The sequence below is a fragment of the Zootermopsis nevadensis genome, unplaced genomic scaffold (genome assembly GCF_977971745.1).
Source record: "Zootermopsis nevadensis isolate Lab colony 2312 unplaced genomic scaffold, Znev_1.0 Znev_ptg000008l, whole genome shotgun sequence".
Taxonomy (NCBI): domain Eukaryota; kingdom Metazoa; phylum Arthropoda; class Insecta; order Blattodea; family Termopsidae; genus Zootermopsis; species Zootermopsis nevadensis.
Window position 1 is genome coordinate 16,627,967 of NW_028259140.1, and position 16,479 is coordinate 16,644,445.

At 36.4% G+C, this 16,479-nt stretch overlaps 1 protein-coding gene across 1 annotated transcript in view; it reads left to right on the forward strand.

Moving 5' to 3' along the window:
* LOC147874552 (uncharacterized) overlaps positions 1-16,479 on the forward strand; it is a 56,175-nt gene that overhangs the window by 31,344 nt on the left and 8,352 nt on the right. The window contains exons 4-7 of the mRNA XM_087345292.1: positions 141-254; positions 560-682; positions 14,849-14,935; positions 15,926-16,027. Coding sequence (XP_087201418.1) covers positions 141-254; positions 560-682; positions 14,849-14,935; positions 15,926-16,027 — 426 coding nt within the window. The remainder of the gene's footprint in view (positions 1-140; positions 255-559; positions 683-14,848; positions 14,936-15,925; positions 16,028-16,479) is intronic.

Consider the following 16,479-nt stretch of genomic DNA (forward strand, 5'->3'; position numbering starts at 1 on the left):
GTGTATGTATCCATTATCTTGCACTTACTAGGTGATAAGAGGAAGACAGTCATATGAGTCAGATTAGAGTAGATATTTTGTATGAGCCATTGATGTGCTTCACCAAGCAACCACAAAACTTACTTAAATTTCTACTGCAGAATGCTGATATAATCAAAACAGAAGATGGTGTGGGTGTTCTTGGTGAAGAAGATTCCACTGACATGATACCTGATGAGTTTTACGTACCATCCACAGTAAAGACTGAACCCAAGGTAAACTTTGTTTTCAGCAGATTTTTGTGTTTCTTATCTGCATATGCACTTACGTGCATGTATTGTCCGCGAGCCACGAGAGTAGACGTGGCCTTATCAGTCGTTGCCATTGAATAAATTGGGCCTTCAACAAATGTAGAAAAGGAAGTGCTTCACCAAGCAACCATAAAACTTACTTAAAAAATGTAACTACAGAATAAAACAGCTGTGTACATCTGGATACTGTCTCCTTTTTGCACATGAATTTAATTCATAAGAACTGTATCATCTGAATGAGTTATGTGTAATTTATGTTTTTATTGCAGAATGTTGATATAATCTCAGTAGAAAATGATGAGGATGTTTTGAGTGAAGAACATTCCACTGGCTTGCAAACTGAAAAGGTTTACATACCATCAGCAATTTCCACAATGAAGGCTGAACCCAGGGTAAGCTTTTTTTTTTTCCCAGGTAAATTTTTGTGATTGTTTATGTGAGTGTACATACGTAGACGCAAGGGCTGTGATGGGCAGGGGCTCAGGTTGGCTTGTGTTTCTTTTCTGAGGAATGAAGAGCAGATTCAAATTGAGGAATACTTGCTACCGTTCAGTTTGGAAACCTTTATTCTTCCCACCCAGTTTCTGAAACCATGAAAATGGAAATAAACAACATTTTGAATATGACCTTTCTCTGGGCTGCTGTGCCATGTAAACTAAAAAAGTGACTGATGTTTCACAGCTGCTTACTTGCTCCATCATCAAGGTGATTTCTTGGTCAACTAAGCAACTATTAGCTTCTCAAGAAGTTTTCACGGAATTTCTTGTGTTTTTATAGAGCAGTGAATGACATATTCCCATATTTTGCTTGTGTCTCGGGTGTATATTCTGGTTATCATTTCATTATGAACTTTTATTCTCTATTGGTTTTTCCAAGTACCCAAACATTTACTTGTGATAAAAAATTCAGATTCTTAATATGCATGATGGCGGTTTTACAGAACTGCATCAATTTACAGGAAGTTGTATTGGATTCGTGTAGTGAAACATGTCTAATTTCTCCTCATGATGGAAGTCAGCACATCAAAGTAAAAGTTGAAGGTGTGACAGATATAAAAGAGAAAGAGGATCCTGTGCAAATGTTTCCAACAATACAGGCTGAATGTGAGGTGAGTGTAGTGTAATGAATTTTCAGGAGTTTTTCTAAGAACGTGCATGTCTTGGTGAAAACACCTTGAGTTTGGAAGTTATGGAGTGAGATTCTGGGGAGTACACTTGGCTTAAGTGAATTTATGCTATTCTATGCCTCCAAAACATAACACTCTTGAACCTAATAAATATCCTTATATTATTAAACAGTCCAACTAAATATCCTTATATTATTAAACAGTCAAACTCCAGGCCAGACTAGGAAATTAGCTTTGTACAACTAACCAGAATCTAAATGAAGTGGCACATTCATAACATCTTGCCATCGCAATGAGTAAAATCATTGGTCACCTACAAGTTCAGATGCAGACCTACTACAGGGTAAAAACTAAATGACCTGAATGACTAACATTCAAGGTTTCAGCATAATTTGAATTTTGAGACTCAGGTTTGGGTTCAAATGCTGGAGACTGTCGTCACATCCCATACTGAATGAGCTGTTTTAAACCTGTTTTCGAGGAGGGCACATGATTTTTGGATTATATAGCAGACCTTCCAATAAATTGTGGTCCTGTAATTGGACTGCTTTTATGTAATACTTATTGACATTTTACACCTTACTTTCAACTTATTTCTTTCCATTTTGTTTATTTCAATATATTTTCCTTTTTTTTAACAGAGTCCATTGAATCAACATGAACTTATGCATGGTGAAGATCATCCACATTCAAATGATATCTACGATAGAGCACTCAGTCAGAATACTGTAAAGAACCATCAAAGCATGCATACAGGAGAATGTCCTTATACCTGTGATGTGTGTGACAAATCATTCAAACAGAGAAGTACTCTGAAGTTACATCAACACATACATAGTGGAGAATGTCCTTATACCTGTGATGTGTGTAACAAATCATTCAGTGAGAGAAGTAATCTGAAGAAACATCAACGCATACATAGTGGAGAATGTCCTTATACCTGTGATATATGTAATAAATCATTCAGTAAGAGAAGTACTCTGAAGTTACATCAACGCATACATAGTGGAGAGCGTCCTTATACCTGTGATGTATGTAACAAATCATTCAGTGAGAGAAGTAATCTGAAGAAACATCAACGCATACATAGTGGAGAATGTCCGTATACCTGTGATGTGTGTAATAAGTCATTCAGTCAGAGAAGTAATCTGAAGAAACATCAACGCATACATAGTGGAGAATGTCCTTATACCTGTGATGTGTGTAACAAATCATTCAGTGAGAGAAGTAATCTGAAGAAACATCAACGCATACATCGTGGAGAATGTCCTTACACCTGTGATGTGTGTAACAAATCATTCAATCAGAGAAGTAATCTGAAGATACATCAACGCATACATACAGGAGAGCGTCCTCATACCTGTGATGTATGTAATAAATCATTCAGTAAGAGAAGTAATCTGAAGTTACATCAACGCATACATAGTGGAGAATGTCCGTATACCTGTGATGTGTGTAATAAGTCATTCAGTCAGAGAAGTAATCTGAAGAAACATCAACGCATACATAGTGGAGAATGTCCTTATACCTGTGATGTGTGTAACAAATCATTCAGTCAGAGGACTCATCTGAAGATACATCAACGCATACATAGTGGAGAGCGTCCTCATACCTGTGATGTATGTAATAAATCATTCAGTAAGAGAAGTAATCTGAAGATACATCAACGCATACATAGTGGAGAATGTCCGTATACCTGTGATGTGTGTAATAAGTCATTCAGTCAGAGAAGTAATCTGAAGAAACATCAACGCATACATAGTGGTGAGCGTCCATAAGACTGCGATGTGTGTAAGAAATCATTCAGTCGGAAAGATCATGTGAAGAGACATCTGTCCACACATAGTGGTGAGCGTCCTTAAGACTGCGATGTGTGTAATAAATCATTCAGTCGGAAATATCATGTGAAGAGACATCTGTCCACACATAGTGGTGAGCGTCCATAAGACTGCGATGTGTGTAATAAATTATTCAGTTGGAAAGATCATGTGAAGAGACATCTGTCCACACATAGTGGTGAGCGTCCATAAGACTGCGATGTGTGTAATAAATTATTCAGTTGGAAATATCATGTGAAGAGACATCTGTCCTCACATAGTGGTGAGTGTCCATAAGACTGCGATGTGTGTAATAAATCATTCAGTCGGAAATATCATGTGAAGAGACATCTGTCCACACATAGTGGTGAGCGTCCATAAGACTGCGATGTGTGTAATAAATTATTCAGTTGGAAAGATCATGTGAAGAGACATCTGTCCTCACATAGTGGTGAGTGTCCATAAGACTGCGATGTATGTAATAAATCATTCAGTCGGAAATATCATGTGAAGAGACATCTGTCCACACATAGTGGTGAGCGTCCATAAGACTGCGATGTGTGTAATAAATCATTCAGTCGGAAATATACTGTGAAGAGACATCTGTCCACACATAGTGGTGAGCGTCCATAAGACTGCGATGTGTGTAATAAATTATTCAGTTGGAAAGATCATGTGAAGAGACATCTGTCCTCACATAGTGGTGAGTGTCCATAAGACTGCGATGTGTGTAATAAATCATTCAGTTGGAAAGATCATGTGAAGAGACATCTGTCCTCACATAGTGGTGAGTGTCCATAAGACTGCGATGTGTGTAATAAATCATTCAGTCGGAAATATCATGTGAAGAGACATCTGTCCACACATAGTGGTGAGCGTCCATAAGACTGCGATGTGTGTAATAAATTATTCAGTTGGAAAGATCATGTGAAGAGACATCTGTCCTCACATAGTGGTGAGTGTCCATAAGACTGCGATGTGTGTAATAAATCATTCAGTCAGAAATATCATGTGAAGAGACATCTGTCCACACATAGTGGTGAGCGTCCATAAGACTGCGATGTGTGTAATAAATCATTCAGTCGGAAAGATCATGTGAAGAGACATCTGTCCACACATAGTGGTGAGCGTCCATAAGACTGCGATGTGTGTAATAAATCATTCAGTCGGAAATATCATGTGAAGAGACATCTGTCCACACATAGTGGTGAGCGTCCATAAGACTGCGATGTGTGTAATAAATTATTCAGTTGGAAAGATCATGTGAAGAGACATCTGTCCTCACATAGTGGTGAGTGTCCATAAGACTGCGATGTGTGTAATAAATCATTCAGTCGGAAATATCATGTGAAGAGACATCTGTCCACACATAGTGGTGAGCGTCCATAAGACTGCGATGTGTGTAATAAATTATTCAGTTGGAAAGATCATGTGAAGAGACATCTGTCCTCACATAGTGGTGAGTGTCCATAAGACTGCGATGTGTGTAATAAATCATTCAGTCGGAAATATCATATGAAGAGACGTCTGTCCTCACATAGTGCTGAGTGTCCATAAGACTGCGATGTGTGTAATAAATCATTCAGTCGGAAATATCATGTGAAGAGACATCTGTCCTCACATAGTGGTGAGCGTCCATAAGACTGCGATGTGTGTAATAAATCATTCAGTCGGAAAGATCATGTGAAGAGACATCTGTCCACACATAGTGGTGAGCGTCCATAAGAGTGCGATGTGTGTAATAAATCATTCAGTCGGAAAGATCATGTGAAGAGACATCTGTCCTCACATAGTGGTGAGTGTCCATAAGACTGCGATGTGTGTAATAAATTATTCAGTCGGAAAGATCATGTGAAGAGACATCTGTCCACACATAGTGGTGAGCGTCCATAAGAGTGCGATGTGTGTAATAAATCATTCAGTCGGAAATATCATATGAAGAGACATCTGTCCACATGTAGTGGTGAGCGTCCATAAGACTGCGATGTGTATAATAAATTATTCAGTCGGAAAGATCATGTGAATAGACATCTGTCCACACATAGTGGTGAGTGTCCTTAAGACTGCGATGTGTGTAATAAATTATTCAGTCGGAAAGATCATGTGAAGAGACATTTGTCCTCACATAGTGGTGAGTGTCCATAAGACTGTGATGTGTGTAATAAATTATTCAGTCGGAAAGATCATGTGAAGAGACATCTGTCCACTCATAGTGGTGAGCATCCATAAGACTGTGATGTGTGTAATAGAGTATTCATTAGTAAGGAGGACCTCAAGATACATCAACGTATATATGGCAGTAAGCGCTGATATTGCTGTGATGTTGGTAATCAATCTTTCTCTCTGAGCAGTCATGTTAAGGTGCATCAGCGTGTGCATAATTCTGAATGTCCATATGCCTGTAATGCACGTAATAATCATTCAGTTCAAGGGGGACGTGAAGAGACATCAAGGCATACACTGTGGACGGCGTCCTTATTCCTGTGATGTTTGTAGTAAATCATTCAGTCAGAGGGAATATGTAGCCATTACTGTACATAAGTTATTGTAAAACTGAAGAGATGGAACACAGTTCTTTTCTAGAAAAATTATAAGAGTTCAACTTGCCTCTAGAAACTTCAACTAAATAATTATCCAACTTACCCATCCTAACCTTAAAAGAAACTATGCAGATAGACAGTGAGATCCACACATTCTTGAAAAGACCTGGGAACATGTAGGGATCAAAACAATGATCTCACTCTCACATCTTCATCATCTATCAGCCAAGGTCATTCTGCAGTTGCCGGGATAGCTCAGTCAGTATAGTGACTAGCTACGGGCTGGACGGCCGGGGTTCGATCCCCGACGGGGGCAGAGGATTTTTCCTCTAGCCTCTGCGTCCAGACCGGCTCTGGGGCCCACCCAGCCTCCTCTACAATGGGTACCGGGGTACTTTCCCGGGGGTAAAGCCGGCCGGGGCGTGATGCTGACCACTCACCCCCATCTAGTGCCGAGGTCAAGGAAGAGAGGAGCTATACCTCCTCTCCCCACAAGCGCCTACATGGCGTATAGTGGGACAAACTTTTTTTTTTTTAAGCACCTCTAAAATCTCATTCAGTTTATTGCAGACTATAAGGTGCTACATCTCTGAAGACAGTCAATTTCGTATTAGCTGTTTTGAGAATGTAAGATCTCACCATTTGAGGTTACTTTCTATTATGTAGTCCTTTGATTTATGGTTTATTTAACAACAGTCAATTACTGAGACTTTATAGTGTCAAGTGATATGATAATTAATAATAAATTACAAAGGAAATGGAACTGACCGGTCATAGCCTGATTGAATGTTCTATCTTGGAATTTGTTTCGATGGAGTAAGAACCTATTAGCTTAATATTGGCTTAATGAAAAACATTTCAGAGGCAGAGGAGATTGGGATAAAATGTAGATGGAACAATGTTTATATTCCATAGATCCTTCATAGTACAAGCCAAGGATGTGGAAAACATCTTAATATGAATACCAACACTTCGTACAAATATGACTGCGTAGTTGTAGCAACTATTTACAATATATCATAAGTTTCAATTTAAATAAATTCTAGTGTGCAAGGAGTGACCCAAAATAGAATCTTTCAATGCTGGCTTAATCACTGAAATTAATGTTACATTAATTTAAGTTTTAATGCCAAATGGAAGAGTAATGGTTACTTAATCCTTGCGTAACAATCACAATTCTCTCAACTCATTGCATACCATGCAGTGTTGAATATTTATCTAAAATAAATTGTTTGTACAATACAATATTTTATTTTTTCTCTAGATCAAAAATACATTGATATAGGATATATCAATCTATATTATACATTATCAAAATACTATAACGATTACGATATAATCCCATTGGAGATATAGCATTACATACAATAGATTATCAGTAGCCAATATTTGAAAATTCTTCATTAAGATAAGTCTTCTAGTGAATAATAACACCCCTTAATAAGAAAGTCCTTCAATTCCTTCTTAAACTGATCGTTATTTTTTATTTGTTTTATTGTTATAGAAAAGACAACCTGCTACTTATGGTTTACTCTTATAAAGTTCTAACTTGTGTGCGTATTTATGATAGTCATTATTATTTCTTGTGTTATATGTATATAGTTGTTTACAGTGCAGACACACTTTTCTTTTGCATATAAAATGGTTCCTTCAATGTACGAGTATACTGTTAATATCTTTAAATGCCTCAAACTATCCCCTCCACGATTCCATTGGTTTTAAACCTGCTGTGTGCCTTACTGCCCTTTTTTGAAGAGTAAAAATTTGTCGAGTGAGTACTTTGGCACTCTGTCCCCATATAAGACGATAGCGTAAGACAAAAAGGGATGAATCAAACCATGATACAACATTCTTCTTTCATTTAGATTAATTATTTTAGAGTCCATTAATTATAAATAGGTTACGGCTAATTCTTCTACATATTCTTTCAATATGTACTTCCCAACTTGGGGTGCAATCAATCACAACCCCCAGGAAGTTATTACTTTTTACTTTAACTATTTCCTTGTTCTTTATTAAAAAAATTAGATTACTTTCCTGCCTACATTGTTTTGTCCAGAAAAGAATGTGATTTTTTTAAGTTGGGTTTATAGATAAATTATTTATCTCAAAATACTGCTCTACCATGTCTGTATTATCTAAGGTTACCTTTTGGAGTTCATTCATATCCCGACCCATGTTCAGTATTGATGTGTCATCAGCACACATTAATATTCTGCATTTTGTTACATGTGGAATATCATTTATATATAAAATAAAAAGTAATGGACCAAGGGCAGATCCTTGAGGAACTCCATATCTAACAGGAAGGCTACTTGACAAGTATTCTTTCATTTGATTGTTTGCTACATGTGAGACTTTTACTTGTGTTCTGTTTGTGAGATAGGATTTGATTAGCTTATTTGGTATGCCACGAACTCCATATTGGTATAATTTATCCATGAGGGTGTTATGTTCAGTACAATCAAATGCTTTTGATAAATCTCATAGTACACAATTGCACTTTATTTTATTATTCAGGTTTTCAATTATATTTTCAATGATTGCAGCAATTGCATCATTTGAAGATTTATTTTTCGTAAACCCAAACTGACATTTATTAAGTATATTGTGTTTATCTAAGAAAGAAATTAGCTGATTAGCTATTACCTTTGAAAGAGCTGGAACACGAGTAATTAGTCTATAATTATTTGGATCTTCTTTCGCCCCTTTTTTGTAAATTGGTTTAACAACTGATTTTTTTAATGTAGATGGGAAAATGCCTTCTCTAATTGATGCATTGAACAATTCTAATAGTGGTCTTATCATGTAAGGTACCCATTTCTTTAATAAATAGGGAGATACGTCATCAAGTCCTGCTGATTTTTTATTCTCCAAACTCTGAATTACTTTAATCAATTCAGTCTCTGTTATTTCTAATAAGACCAATGAATTGTTTATACTTATTGTACTATTACTAGTTTGTGGAGGCATCAAATTTTTATCAAGTATGAGTTTACTTACAGTTTCTAAGAAAGTACCATTAAAAATATTACATATTCTGCTCGGACTTGTAACTGTTTCATTTCCTGCTTGCAGGTGAATATTGCAAGTCAAGAGCCTCTTTCTCTATTTACAAATTTCCGCAATACTCTAGGAGTGTTATTTGCACTAGTTATGATGTGCTGGATGTAGTTTGCTTTTGCATTTTTTATTACTACATTGTATTCCTTTTTATATATTTTATACTTGTCTCTATGTTCCTGAATCTTACTTTGCATTTAAGATCATATAAGTTTTTTGATTTTGTTCTTGCTGTAGTAACATCAATATTTATCCAAGGAACATATAAGCACTTACAATATTTCTTCTAACTTTTGGACAGGTTATATTAAAATTATAGTTAAAAATACTAGAGAAAGAATCTCATTTTTTTCTCTATATCATTTTCCCAGAACACTTAAGTCCAAGTTTCATTTTGTATTAAAGTGCAAAGGCCTAATACATTGGCTTCTGACACATTGCTGGCCTCTCTATAGCATCTAATTTGTTGTGGTATAGTCATATTAATAGTTATACATTGAGCATAGTGATCTGAAAGTAGGCTGTTCATTACATCAGTGGAATAGCAGTGTGAAAGCATGTTAGTAATGATAATTGTTGCCATACTTTCAGTTATTGGAGTGGGTATATTTATTGTCATAGTCAGATTAAAAGATTAGTAACTGTTTGTGGTCACACCCATCTTCTTGAGTATTTATGTTAAAATCACCTACTATTATAATATAACAATCTTTCTGTACTAATTGCTCAAGAATACCTGTTACCTGTATGAAAAATTCATGTAATACACCACTTGGAGATTGATATAATGAAATAATAATTATTATTATTTCTTTCTTTGTTAGATCTTACCAGCAACCTCAAAAGTCTTTTCTATACTTTTTCTGTAATCCATTTCACTGTTTTATATTGTAATAAATTCTTAGAACCATAAATAGCTATCCCACCCCCTTTATGTTCTTTTCTACAAAAGTGTGAATCTACAGTGTAACCTTCTAATGTACATAGAATTATTTCATCATCTTTAAGACCATGTTCAGATATGGCCAAGATATCTGGTGTGGTAGTTTGGAGGAATGCTGTAAATAGCTCAGTTTTATTTCTGAGCTTCTGAAACATGTCCTAAGAACTTTTCCGACATTGACTATCACACAGAATTCACTCTTTCAGCATAGTGATCTGAAATTAGGCTGTTCATTACATCAGTGGAATCACAGTGTGAAAGCATGTTAGTAATGATAATTGTTGCCATATTTTCAGTTATTGGAGTGGGTATATTTATTGTTGTAGTCAGATTAAAAGCATTTATAACATTAGTAACTGTTTGTGGTCACACCCATCTTCTTGAGTATTTATGTTAAAATCACCTACTATTTTAATATAACAATCTTTCTGTACTAATTGTTCAAGAATACCTGTTAACGAAAACGAAGGTATATAATTTACCCCAGCCGCGAAACCTTACTCAGATTAATTCGCCAGAAGATAATTAACTGTGACCTGCACCAGACCACGGAATGTTGAAGGCATTCGTAGCCACATCCCTTAGCCAACGCTTTTTGTCGGTTATCTGGCGGCCCTCCTCGGTATTATCAGTCTTTCTTGTATTGTGATAATATTGTTTACAAGTGTAAGACTGTATTCTTTTCAACCATGGATTACAGATGTAGTGTGAAGAAGGAAAGATAGCTTCAGTCTTTAATGCTTGGGAGTTGCTACATTCCTTGCAAGTCTAAGATTACAGTCGCGTACTAGACCCTTGGTTTCTGTTGTTTGTTACAATCACGTTCCCGCCAAGCGAAAGGCGTGCAGTGTGGCGTACCCTTACTTAGCGCTGTGTTGGATTGAAATTAATGGGCTAAAAAGGAAACCTTGCTCATCTTTCAGCTTTTATGAAGGTAGAATAGAATAGAAATATATCTGAGACTCTTACACTGTGCATTATAGACGAAGGCTGTAATTTCTAATCGACGTGATTGCTACAAATCCACAGTTGTACAATGTGTGCGTGAATTACAGTGGGAGGATCAGGGTAATGTGAATAAATTAATTTGGTTTTCTGTGTGTTCGAAACTCAATAAGTTAATTCTACTGTTTCTGAAAGTATTATAGTTTTAATTTCAAGTACAAGTTTGATAGCAGAGACGCATCTTTATGATAAAGTAAAAAGTAAGTACAAGGTAGTATTATAACCTTCTTGTGCCAAACACTAATCTCAGTAAATATCAGCAAGAAGTTTACTGTACTGTAATTAAGCTATGCAGAAATCTTCCTCCCATTATATAAAGTCCGGATTGAAATATAAATAAGTCTAAGCAAGCTCTAACAGATTTTCGTATCTCACTCGTACTCCATTGAATAATTTACCAAAAATTCTCAGCTATTATAAGTAAATGTAAGCATTAGAGGTCATGCTTCCATGTGTATTTTTGCTGTAGTTGACTAAATCACTGTCATAACTATATAATTTATATTTGTATTACAAACAAGTATTGTATTTGTGCTGTAACATGTTCTATACATCCCCAGCTTAGGCCTATGAAGGATCTATGGAATATAAATAAATTCTGTTTGTCTTGTGTTATGACCATGATTTGTTGTAACTTTACTGTTTGTCTGTTGCCATTTGTGATTGAGTTTTTATATATATTTGCAAATATGTGTTTTGTTTGCATCATTTGTAATTTGTCATCTGATTGAGCTAGTGTATAGAAACATATAAACTTCTGTGTTAAGTTTTAGCTTTTTACAACGTAGTTAAGTATGTTTAATCTTACTGATAAGTGTGTAAAATCATAAGGGTTAAAGTATAAACACTGTTATTTGTCTTGTTTTATATGAATGTGTCTTTGACTCTCACCCTAAGGGAAGAAATTGGATTCATAGTGTTGACTTGGTTTTTTAGGTTATGATGCTGTGTAGTAGTACAGGTGGCATTTTCACTACTGTGAAAACCTCAAATGTCATATACTTTCAGAGTGTTTGAGAAGAAACTGCTGAGGAAAATTGGGCACATGTCGGGTTGTAACATGAGGGTGGAGCAAATTGCATAATGTAGAACTTTATATTATTATAATATTTTATTTGGATATTATTAATTGTCTATCACCTTCTTTTATTCAGTTCATCAAATGTTCTTCTTCCGTAGCACTATGACCCTTTCAGTGTAGCCTTGGCTTCTCTTGTGATCGATGCCCAGTCTTTGCTATTCTGAGCTTTTCTTCTATAGCCTCTTACACCCATTTGTTTAAGATCAGACTCCACGTCTTCGCTCCACTGGACTTTCGGTCTTCCTTTCTTTAATTTGCCAGGAGGTTTACTATTGATGATCATCTTACATCCTCTATCATCACTCATTCGGAGTATATGTCCAAGCCATTCTATTCTTCTCGACTTTATTACAGCTACAATATCTGAGCTTTTGAACAGCTTCTCCAGCTCAATATTCATTCTAATTCTCATTGTCACATATTGGACCAAAAATCTGCCTTAAAATCTTCCTTTCCCAGGACATAAGCATCTTTCAGCTAGAGATGTTAAAGTCCAGCATTCAGATCCGTACAATACTATAGGTCGTATTATAGTAGTGTACAACCGCACTTTAAGGTTTTGGTGGATATACCTTTTCCTGAGAACTGGCCTAGAGCATAGTAGCATTTGTTACCCGCAGCGATTCTTGCTTTTATTTCTGTGAGGATGTCATTACAGCTTGTGATGAAGGAGCCTAGATATTTGATAGACTCCCCCCTTTCAAATTCCCTCCCAGCAATCTCTACAACCCCAGGTTCATTGATTCCGCTCGTCTTGTTCAGCATGTACTTGCTTTTGGTGTTGTTAATCTCTGGGTGTACTTTCTTGGGTGCAGTAATTATCTCTTCCACTGGTTCTGTGAGGTACTTCATGCTTCCTCCCAGCGGCACCAAATCATCTGCGTATGCGAGTATCTGACAGGTTCTATTAAGGATGTGTCCTCCAGGGTTTGTTTTGATTGCTCTAATGACCTTTTCTAGACAAATGTTAAATAGCTGTGTAGACAGAGGGTCGCCCTGTCATAAGCCGGCCACTGTTTCAAAGCTGTCAGAGACCCTACCTTGTATTTTCACCTTATTGCAAGTATTTGTCAGGGTCATTTTCACCAATCTTACTAACTTTGCAGGAAATCCGAATTCTCTCATTATTTCTATTAGCTGATTTCTATCTATTCTATCGTGGGCCTGTTTGAAGTCGATATATAGTTGATTTACTTTGATGTTTTGTTCACTTGTCTTCTTCAGTGTAGTTCTAAGGCAATGAATATGGTCAATTGTTGATCGGTTTTTCCTAAAACCACACTGGTAGTCTCCTAAACAATCTTCAACATAAAGCTGCAGGCGCTTCGATAATACTGCTGCAAATATTTTATAGGTGACGTTGAGGAGTGAGATCCCTCAGTAATTCCCGCAGTCTAAATTGCTGCCTTTTTTGTGTATTGGGAAGATAATTTCTGTATGTACGTTTGGGGCCATTGCATGATCTTTCCCTATTTGAGCTTTGAAGTCACCGATAACTAGTTTTATGTCACTTTTCGGGGCCTTCATATAGATGTTATTTAGTCTTACATAGAAATGATTCTATTGCTCATCCTCCTTGTCTTCTGTGGGCGCATGAATGCAGATTAAGGTTGAGTTGAAAAATCTTCCTCTGATTCTTAATGTACACATACTCTCATGAACTGGTATGAAGTCAATGATTGTTTTTAACACTTCTATGTACCAAGAAGCCAGTTCCAAACTCTGCTCTTGTTACGTGCCCACTGTAGCAAACCATATACTCGCCAGAGTCCATAATGCCACTTCCATTCCACCTCATCTCTTGCACTGCAGCATTATCAACTTTATATTTGCCTAGTTCTTCCTTGAGCCTTGCCAAAGCGCCTGGTATTCGTAAGCATCTGATGTTCCGTGTAGCCAAAATCATGTCCTTTTTCCGTTTTCCATGTCGTCTACAACGGGATCATGTTTCCGAGGCCTCGTCTCAAGAGTGTCTGAACGTCAGCTTTTCCAGAATTGGGTTGTTAGCCCAATGCCCAACCCCCATCTTCCTGGAGGACTGGAAGTTTTTATTCAGGGTCATGTATCACAGACAGTGGAGAATAGAAATGCACAGAATATTGTAGTTCTAAAATTTGAACGGAAGAGATAATTAGCAAAACTAGTCACAGATGTGTCCTTTAAGTTGTATTGGGATGGGCGTTGTGAAAGTGAGTGCTGTGTGTTGGCGCATTAGTTGTGGCTGCTTAGATTACTTATCACCCAGACTAATGTTAAGCATGCATCAGGGTAATATAACTGTGAAAAGTGTTATTAGAGGGGTACTTTTGATCAGCAATATCCAGATAATTAAGAGATTACTTTATTTATGATTGTTTGAGATGAAGGTTGTCAGTTTTAATAACATGGACATTATTCTGGAAGGTGGAAATTGTTAATGTCTTTTAATACTTATAATTATGTTGCTGTTTTGTAATGAAGTATATAGTTTCTCCTCCTCTCTCTAGATTGACAAGTTTTCAGTTGATAAAAAGTCATATTGTTCATTCTTACTTTTCCACTTCTGCACGTGCATTAGCACAGCCTTCAGATAACTGAAATATCTCTTTTACTGTTGCCACGTTTTCACACGAAAGTGTCAGGAGCAAGTGGCTTTGGAGTGTGTGATGTTACTAATCTTATTATTCTGCAGTTTGGTCGCCTTAGATCATATTTTCTGTCACTTCTCATTGTGATTTTGTAAACTTTTGAGCATTCCTTTTCAGGCATGACCTTTCTGATATGTCACATATTTTAATAAACCATGTCTTTTTTTCCTCCATCCATTAGACCGGTCAGTCTCTGTTGTATTATTAAAGAAGTCCGATAAGTGGTGGTCTAGGGTCAAGTTATTGAAGTTGCAGTATGTCTGAATGAAGGGTGAATGCCTATTAGAAATAAATCAATTTTACCATTGAACTTTGTATCTTTAAACACTTCATGTAATCAGTATGTTTCCTTTCAGAACATGGAGAGATATTCCAGGTTAACAAGAGTACCACGAATCATACTGCAGAGATGTGATGCAATTCCATCTCTGAAGGAGACCTCGGTGAGTGTCTATGTATGAAAATTAATGTAATCGATCAACTTATTCACTGAACTGTCTTCTGTGTTGTAGCACTGTGTAGTCTCGTAGGAGTGTACTGACATTTCAGAGGACTTGCTGCATCCATTATCAGGGCAATGACGATAGAGGCAGCTAGTATCTCTGAAACATTAGTTGCTCGTTGCTGTGAGAACTTCATGAAATCTAACTCACTCACTGAATTTACATGACCAGGAAGCTAATTATTTTGTGAGAAGAATGTGTTATTTTTTAATTTCTGTCTCTTCAAGTCTACAGGAATATTTGTACATTAGATGGGTTTATTGTGTTCATATTGTGAATTTCAAGTAATATATTTCAGTGAGATTGAGTAAGCCCATATAACTTTCATCTCATGCATGTGTCACTCTGCTGACGTTCACATAATCATAGCTTAATAAGTTTTTTCCATTACAATAGGTGAAACTAACTCATAGGAACATTAAGAAATTCAACATTGTAATTATTAAGTAGAGTTTGTCACATTTCTCAATTATGCAGAACAGGACAAAACTACTTTAACTGTGTCCAGTTGAAACGAATTAGTATCTTATATACAATGCTTAATTGACCAACCATGAAGCTTACTTAAGAAATGTAACGCTTAAAGAGTTGTGTATGTGGGGTACTTTCTTAACAGGCTATGTTCTTTGCCTTTACTGCAGTAAGATCTTTTCAATTTCTTGTTCCAGCAACACAAGGTTAGAGAGGTTTCTTGCAGCGCACAAAATTTCTCACGTTTCATAATTTTTAATATGAGAAATAATAGTGAGATAGAATTTAACCTGAACAGACTTGATGTTACTTTGAGAGAATTCCCTGTTATATTTTTGAAGCCTTGCATTTAACATAATTTTAAAAATAGCAGCTTGGAATCCGCTTTGCCGCATGTCTTTAGAGCACGTGAACTGTATTATCTGAAATCATTATGTTTAATTGATAATTTTACTGCAGAATGTTGACATAATCAAAACGGAAGATGTTGGTGAAGATGATTCCAGTGTCATGATACCTGATGAGTTTTACGTACCATCCATAGTAAAGACTGAACCCAAGGTAAACTTTGTTTTCGGCTGATTTTTGTGTTTCTTATTTGCATATGCACTTACATGCATGTATGTGCTTGCATTCTTACAGTATAAGCCAGTCTTATTATGACATCCAGTTTTGAGAGTGTTCAATGCTCATTTGCATGCAGCAGGTATAAAGAAACAACATTTTTGCTGCTTAATAAATTTGACCTCTTATGCTCCTGCAGTCACCAAATCGTCAGTACTGGATCACATTGCATAGCCTAAATTGAATTGTGTGTATGTATCCATTATCTTGCACTTACTAGGTGATAAGAGGAAGACAGTAATATGAGTCAGATTAGAGTAGATATTTTGTATGATCCATTGATGTGCTTCACCAAGCAACCATAAAACTTACTTAAAAAATGTAACTACAGAGTGAAAGAGCTGTATGCATCAGGACTTAATGTGGGGTACTTGCTTAACAAGCCTTGT